Genomic DNA, 8,759 nt, shown 5'->3' on the forward strand with positions numbered 1-8,759 from the left:
AACCCCAACCTCAAGAACATGTTATGCATTACTCTTTTTTTTAAGGGAACATGTTATGTATTACTTTTAAACTGGAAAGATACTCATTTCCAGGCACAAACATATGCGTCTAGGGTTACAGTTTAAAGCCCTTCACAATTGCTGTATAATGAGAAATAAATTTCCCAAGCAACAAATGGAGTAAGCATCCTAATTTTCATTATTGGAATTCAATTGAATCTATAATCCTATACGGCTAAAATCTACCGGAGGCAAATATCACCACTTGTGATATTTGCTCATTGCTGTCTTAGGAGAGTACCTGATTAATAATTTCAATCCATCAAATTCACATTAACATCAAATTGCAGCTTTTTTATTAAACGAAGTAGCCCATAAATGTACACAAATATATACAGGCACAACATCAGAACTACATTTGGGAAGTAAGTAACTAGTCAGAAATCTACCCAAATAGTTCTGGACTATATTCCTACAACCACCTCAAAAATCCTTTTTTTATCCTTTCATCAGATTCAGATAAACGTGAGCATGCTCCAACAATCTAGCCGGCATTAAGACTCGCCAGTGGACTTCGAGAAAGCCTGTTAAAAGTGAGCATGCTCCAAGTCCAACACTACAAATCTACAGCTCATATGTACATTAGCAGAAAAAACGAAAAAAAGGCAGAAGCAGGAGAGCACTAGTATTCAGGAATACTATACAAAATTGGAAGTGACCTTTGGTATCAGGATTATGGGAACCAAAAGAAATCGAGCCCATTGAAGACAATTAAGGCATGTGGGACAGGTCCTAGCAGTTAGAGGATTTGGTATTCTGAAAAATTCGATTTGAGCCAACACAAACAGGGCCTCGTTCCAAAGGACTACATCCAAATAAACCTCGATTTGTCCCACAATGACCCATTATTTTTCCTTCGTGCAAATCTTGGCTGCTACTCATTCCAAAATGAGAACTCTCATACAAATGTTGCCTCATAGTAGTATTCCATGTGTCCTGCGTGAGAAAATTAACAACAGGTCAAAATAAAAGAATGGGAATGAAATCTTTGTTTTGGGGGGGTGGGGTGGGGGGATCAGCACTCATAAAAGCAAACAACAATAAGTAAAATCTTGTTCAAACAGAATATTAACCTCACAATAGGAGGAAAAAAATTATTCAAGTGTATAGTCAGTAATCTGGGAGGTCAACAAAACTCTAAATGATGAGATGATCGGAGGTCATGCAATCTGAAGATGTTCTTGTAGATTTTTTTGACAAAACCAGAAATTTTAAATCCAAATATGTGTAGGGTAAAGAAGATGCTTCTTGAGAATTAAAACTCCATAATCATCTCTTTTCAAGCAGCTTGTTAAAGCAAAACAATTCATTGGTTCTGCCTAGGAATTTCCTTTCTCCTCGTTTCTTCTTCCACATGAAGATAGGCAATATCATTTCTGTCAAAACATCTTAGTTTTCTTTAATTAAAAAAGAAAGAAAGTGATACCAAGATAATTGTGACAAACAGATGTGCCAGAAGTAACAGAAGAAAGGACAGTCTAAGACCATAGCAGTAGAATAATAACACTTACCCAGAGCTAAGCATACATCCTTACAGTAAGCAAGACTACAAATTATAATCTTAGCATGAATACCTTAAGCTGATTGCCAAAATCAGCACTGTGAGATATAGAGGACATGCAGCTTTCACCATAAGGAGAAGACTGACTTCTTACCTCTGGATACGAATGGCGCAAATTTTGAGGATGTTTCCTAAGAGTGCTGAACCATGAACTTGGCCTGCCACCAACCCAATGCTCACTGCTCTTCCTCAAAGTCAGACATGCTGATGGGGAATGATCATGCGGCAGTAAGAAGTAGGAGTTATGGTGTTCCTCTCTGCAAAAAGTACAAGCTGAATCCAAATGCCCCCTCGAGAATGATCTTGAACCGAAGTCTTGAAAATTCCGGAACATGCAAGATGTTGTAGAGTTCGAATGCCCCATGTATGGACAATATCCAAAGGGTTCAAATCTACCATAAGCTAGATTTGGTGATTCCTTCCTATCAGAGAGCCCAAGATGGGGTGTCACCGTCCAGTCTTCAATTGTGATTCCCTGTTTGGCCGCAATGTCCAATATCTGTCTCTCATCAAGTCCTAATCCCATGAGCAAGTTCCACAAGTTTCTTAGTGCTTCCCTTTGGTTGTGGATGACTTGATCCCTCATTGCCATTTCAAACTGAAGCTCAGTATTAGCTATTCCCTACATTAGTGTAGTACAACTGTAAAGCTATAAAGCAAGCTAATAGAAACACATGTACAACCGTTGAAGAATAAAACTATCCAAGGTTTTAAAATCTTTGACTTAATGCCTCACGAAACAATTTATATCAAGGAAAATTTAACAGATGGCCTAAGAGCATTGGTTTAGGAACTATTTTTAGAAATTTTTATGAGAAAAGAAAAAAGCAACTACCTTTTTTGACAGCTTTTTATATTTCACATGAAAGTGGTATTAAAACTTTCCTAAAATGACCCATTAACAAATGCCCTAAAGGCTCCTGTTAACAAGACCCATTATATTATAACAGATGGTAGTCATCACTTCTAACAGAAGTTAACCAACATCAGCTTAAGATAAAGGATTATATCATGATGAGTAATCAACTTGTTCAAAGAAAGTTTTTTTTTTTTTTTTCCTAAGGTTCATGGTAGGTTCTTGGTTGACTTAATTAACTCACTGGGAGTATTTTTTTTAATTAACAATATCACTTCCCAAGTTTTGTTCGGTAAAACAATGACTTCCTCACTAATTTGTTTGTACCATGTATTCAAATGGATCCAGATACCAAGATGAAACTTTCTACAATCATAATGGCTAACTCTACAATAAGTGGATTAATACTTCTATCTAATTACCAGGATCCTGTATTGACTGAGAATGCCCAAGTAAGTTTTATTGCCACTGTCACTAATGGCTTCCTCATTCATATTTTGGAGTTGGCATCGATGCTTCTCATTTGCTTCAATTTCCTGCAAAAGTAAAAATGGTTATATGATTGAAAGTTCCAAAATTGTAATTCTTATGAGCCCCAGTACATGGAGATATACTACCTTTTGGTAATTGACACCGGCTTCATCGTTGTCACGGATGTTATCCAGAATGACTTGCCTTCTTGCTCTTAAAGCCTCCACAACCTCTCCATCTTTTTCAATAACCTGTGACATAGAAAAAGGTACTCCATCATTGTTTTAAACTTTGTATAGAAGTTCAATCCTTATTTGGCATGCAAAGCGAGAAAAGATTGGGGGAGAGATAGAACAGCAAATCAGAGATTCAGGTCTCCAGCTGGCCTGTGTTTGGGCACCATAATCATAAGATTTTGTTAACAGACAATTTAGAAAAGCAACACACAAAATTCTAAATTCTAAGGAGTTGCGAAGACCATCAGATCCAAGGTATTAGTCAGGTGCTCTAAGAGCCCTGAACGCCCACGTCAGCCAAAAAAAAAAAAAAACCAATTGCTTAGACCTTCAGACCTTAGAATAAATAAGCACTAAATTTTGTTCCACATAGACTTGAGAAAGATTTTTTTTATATATAAGTAGACAGAATTTGAGAAAGATCAAGGGTGGAAGAGAAAAAAAAATATTGACGTTCAAAATTATAAACTACGCAAAATACAGTTTACATGATTAAACTGACATTATCTAACCTGCTGCTTTGCAATAGCATCATCAAGATGCTGGAGTTCAGTGCGGTTACGAAGGTTAGTTTCCTCAAGCTCAAATAATGCCTTCTGTAAGTTTATCCGTTCCTGAACATTTTCACTGATTTCATGGCTCAATACATTCAACCAAGACATATCATCTGTAGCTTTTTCAGCAGGTTTGAGACTAAGCTGTGATTCCTTTGCAGCTAGTTCTTTTCTCAGTCGGAAAACCTCATTCTGTAAAATCAAGTATGTCATGTTCCAAGACATATACTATGCTACCTTAAATAAAACACATACCTTTTAATAGCTTACCTGAAGACTGTCAATCATCCGCTGGTAGTCTGATACATGGGTATCTACTGTGCCTATGTTTTTCTGTAAAGAAACATGAGTGTTATGATAACTTGAACAACCAAGTGACAATAAATGCTTAAAGTCATGAATCTAGGAGGTGATAAACAGACAATGAGCACACAAGAAAAACATAGAGCATCTGATAAGCCAAGCAGATACCATAAAGAAATATACAGGAAGGATACATTCAACTGTTTGTTCTTTTTCTTTTTTGATAATTCAATTGTTACAACAAGCAATGACACTGAGCTACAAGGCTCTTGACAGGAAGGATACATTCATTCAGCTGTGGCAGAATACAAACTAAAGTATTGACAATTCAATTAGCAAAGAACAAAATGACCTTACTCCAATCCCTTGCAAGAGGGAAGCTGACCCAAATCATAATAGAAGAAAAGGTCAAGGATTATTAAGAGCTATAATATAAAAAGAGGTGAATAGTAGCCTTAAAGCAGAATTATGTTCATCCAAAGAAAATATCAGTTAGAGCACCGCAAGCCACAAATAACTTCCTCAGTGCTCACACTTTCAAGAATTATAAAGTAGATATATCCCAGACAAATTGGAGTTCACCTGAATGTGTGTCTTTATTTCCTTTGCCCTGTCAGCATACTTCAAGGTATTCACAGTGTGGTGATACTGACTGTCTGCAGGGGATACTGTGGCAACCATGACTGTTTGAGAATTGCCACTCAGACCATCTTTAAGTATTCGTGTCAATTTGCTGCAAGGAAATATATATTAGATTCGATAGGAGGGAGGAACTAAGGCTATAATAAGTACAATTAGATACCTATTCCGGTAAGGAACATAAGCAAGACCCTTCTTTTGTTGCTTCCCCAGAGCATTTATGCAGTTTGCTAAAGCAAGAAGTGATCGGTTGATATTAGCTCCATCTCTTAGCTTTTGGCCTCCAATATGTGTTTCAGAAGCTCGTTCACTGCCAGCAAGATCTACAAGTGCAAGTTTTCCTTGCATGACTTGATTTCGATACTTGTTTCTCTGTTTTCTTTTCACAGTGATCTCTAGAACTGCATGTGATCTGGTTAGATGGAGACAACTTCATATGAGATCATGCAAAAAAGGTTGCACCGCATAGAGAGGGCTCCATGTAATAAATTTCTCAACATGGATGGTAAAGGGGGTGAAATGTTTAGAGAAACTAAGAAACTCAGCTCATGCACGCTCACCGTGAAGAAGTTGCATTAGCCTCCGTGCTTTCCGTTTTCCGCCGACTATTCCCCACATTCAAAAGTTCAAGGATTTTATCTGCTGAGTGAACCTGAATCAGAAGCAAAAGGAAACTGACTAATAGGTATGCTGATCATAGTACACACTTGATCCATCCAAGATCAGAATGCACAATATAAAGGAAACTAAAATAGAGGAACTAGTGAATTATTTTACAGAACAAGTTTTTTTTTTTTTTAAACCATTACACAATGTGAAATGGGTAGTCAAACCATAAATGTGACCCTGCAATATACAAGCAACACATAACAAAAAGAAACGTTATTTTACATTGCTAGAAACACTCATTCCCAATTTAAAAAAAATAATAATAACACACTAATGTAGACATACACAAAAAGAGCTCCATGATATCAAAAGATGATAACCCAAAATTTCATTAATCTTCACCAGGATTAAGAACATTAATGACTTCTTACTAACAACCAAATTTTTTTAAGAGACTTACTTGCAACCAAATTTCACTGGATTCAAATACCATGTAGCAGATATGTTGATTCATTTTTCATGAATGTCCAAATTCTCAATTACCTTATACTGATTCACCTTCAGTTTAGAACAGATTAGCCCCATTTTAGTGATGCATTCAAGGTCTGCATCATGCATCTCACCACTCCAACAATGTATCAAAAATGGTGACCTCAATTAATAGCTCAGCAAAGGGAAATACACACGCCAAGAGGGAGTGGGGGGGGGGGGGGGGGGGGGGATGTTAATATAAGGACAACAATGAACCTTGATACATCTCAGCCCAGCAATAACTATTCCTTGTTCAGGATCCTCTCTAAGTTCCAAATGACCTGATGATTTTTCAAGCAAATCGTAGATAACCTAAATTCATTAAAATAAAAAAGTTAAACAAGTTTTAAAAGATAATGAGCTATATAAATAAACCAATATCTTAATCAAAACACAATCCTACTTCGTTGTACACTTCAAGGTAGGAGCAAGTAACTTCGAATCCATCGGAGCTCTTGTCCATTTTGATATGATCAAAAATCGTATGTAAACTGAGAACCATGAGTCCAGGATCATCTCGAGTCCCAACCATTGTATATGTTTTACCACTAGATGTGTATAAAGAAAATATTAGATCCAATTATTAAGAGAATTCATAAATCAACAGCACAAATCTCAATACAGAAATATAAAATCTCAAAAGAATGCAAAATGATTTTGATAGCATATGGACACAAGAAAAAATAAAAATAAATATCTCTTTAGTACCTTCCAGTTGAGCCATATGCAAATACAGTTGCGTTCAGACCTTGAACAACCCCTGAGATTACAGAGGATATACATCTTTTGTACACATCCTGGATAGTTGACTATAGTAAGAAAATTTTATAATAATAACACAAAACAAATTAAAAATCAATTACACTTCTTACATAGAAACTAATTTGGCCTATAACTACATTGTCACTAGAAATTAACATATATGCATATGCAAGTGCATAATGACTAGAGTCGTTTAGCAAGAACCAACGGACTGTAAAATCATGTTAAAATTAAAATGGCATGGTGTTAGTTAATCCTAACAATCCTAACCCATAAAACATTCAGCACTTAGCATATCTAATATTTAAAAATTTTCATGAAAATTTCCATATTATAATGAGTAATGCTACCACCACAAACTATTAATGTGGCAAATTCTTACTAATTCTCATCTAGGACTACCACAGTTTGTAAAATAGTCTATGACTTTAGCGTTTTCCTGTTATAATGCAAAATGCAAGTGAGCCATGCTATTGGAAATTTATAACTATTTTACATCCAAAAGAAAAAAAAAAAAAAAACATTAACATCATTAATCATAATTAATTAAAAGAAAGGGTGCAGCATACCACATTTGTACAATCAGGACCAAATGCATGATCAAAACGATACTTCTTTTCTTTCGTTCGATTCTGTATGCGATCAAGGTAGTCCTTTGACAAGTCAGGATCCAATACAAGAACCTCCTATAAAAATTCAATAACCAAACTAAAACACATTAATTTTTTATCCCAAATAAATAAATAAAAATCCATCAGACACTTAATTTCACAGAAATTTCAAAGGTTTCAATCCACCACAAAGTACAAAACCTTATTGTCAATAACTCGAACAATGTCCCGACTCTGTTCTCTCCCCGTGAACCGCCTACATTTCACGGCAACCTGTGGCAAACAGTTAGCAGAGACAATCAACCAAATGTAACGGTTTCTGATTGATATAAATGGAAAATACTAACCGTAAGAGTCGTGGCTTTCTTCGCGGCCGGAGCTCTAATGCTCGGCATGTTTCACCGGCATTGATAAGCTTAAGCCTAGCTTATCTGTGCTACAAGGCTACAATTATGATCAAGTTTTGAAACCTTGAATTTGTTTAAGCCTTAAACAGTCTCTGTTTTCACACAAATATAATCTTTCTTTACAGAGTAAGCCCTAATTCAATTTAAAAATTCACATTTGGAATAAAGAAAAGAAAATTAACAGAAACGAGCTACATTTGTAAAACACAGATAGAAAAAATTTATTTGAAAGAAAAAAAAAAAACGGAAATAGTAAATGTGCAAACACCTACAAATCTTTAAACGTAAAGAATATTCTGAGAATAAAAGTGGCAGGAAATCAACAACCAGATCAAAGAAAAGTACAAAAAACAACAAAACACAGATTTTTGAAAGCGTTTAGAAAAGCTCAGTGTGCTTTTGTGTAAAGCTCAAGATTTCAAGAAATTTGGAAAAACATTATCATTCTCTATATTTGCGTGCAAAAATTTAGGGGTAAGAGAAAATCCAAAATCCTTATTTAGAGTAAATATGAAGCAAGAATTTAAAGGAGACGACGTGGAAGCGCGTAATGAGGGACTATAAAAGAAAAGAAAAGAAATGCGAGAAATGTTTTTGTTTTTGTGTTTTGCTGGAGTTGGAGGTGGAGGTAGAGGTAAAAGATTCTGTAGTTTACAGTGTATCGTATTATAATGTACTGTATTTTATTAAGGTCTCTGCATTTATTCACAATATTTTTATAATAAATTATAAATTATATTAGTAACAATCAGTTTATAATTATTTAAATTCACAATTTAAATTATTTTTATATTCACCCATAATTATTAATAACAATTATTTTATTGTTTACGCAAACGTAAAGTTATTGTGAAAGTAACATTCTTTTTTATAAAAAAAAATTATATAAAAACATGCTCAAAAAATCAATTATCTTTCTCTTTCTATAAAAAAAAATTAAATTTCTTTTATTAATGCTATTAAAATAAAGCCGTACGTTATGGAGGTTGAAGAAGAGACCAGCCAGGTGAGCTGGAGCGTTGTAGAACGATCGTGACCGTTGGATTGCTTCAGAGAGACGACACACAAATGGATTTTTGGAGTTTTGTGAGGAGAGAGGCGGTGTCTTGGGAAAACGGGAAAAGGACTAGTTTTTTGGGTAACGAAATTGGGTGGGGTG

The 8,759-nt window shown here is 35.2% G+C and overlaps 1 protein-coding gene across 2 annotated transcripts; it reads right to left on the reverse strand.

Annotated features, from left to right (window-relative positions):
- Positions 1–333: 333 nt before the first annotated feature.
- LOC126732988 (kinesin-like protein KIN-8B) lies at positions 334–8,195 on the reverse strand. 2 transcript variants are annotated; one of them, XM_050436088.1, is made up of 15 exons: positions 7,541–8,195; positions 7,395–7,466; positions 7,152–7,268; positions 6,529–6,617; positions 6,224–6,368; positions 6,037–6,132; positions 5,241–5,332; positions 4,844–5,092; positions 4,624–4,774; positions 4,009–4,071; positions 3,697–3,930; positions 3,095–3,199; positions 2,900–3,013; positions 1,716–2,243; positions 334–996 (listed from the first exon to the last, which is right to left on the reverse strand). In XM_050436088.1, exons 1-15 carry the CDS (start codon positions 7,586–7,588, stop codon positions 793–795), a joined length of 2,307 nt encoding a protein of 768 aa, XP_050292045.1. In that variant the 5' UTR covers positions 7,589–8,195; the 3' UTR covers positions 334–792. The 2 variants fall into 2 exon arrangements, with proteins under 2 accessions (XP_050292045.1, XP_050292044.1); XM_050436087.1 differs by having other exon boundaries at positions 1,635–2,243.
- Positions 8,196–8,759: the final 564 nt, after the last annotated feature.

The sequence above is a fragment of the Quercus robur genome, chromosome 6 (genome assembly GCF_932294415.1).
Source record: "Quercus robur chromosome 6, dhQueRobu3.1, whole genome shotgun sequence".
Taxonomy (NCBI): Eukaryota; Viridiplantae; Streptophyta; class Magnoliopsida; order Fagales; family Fagaceae; genus Quercus; species Quercus robur.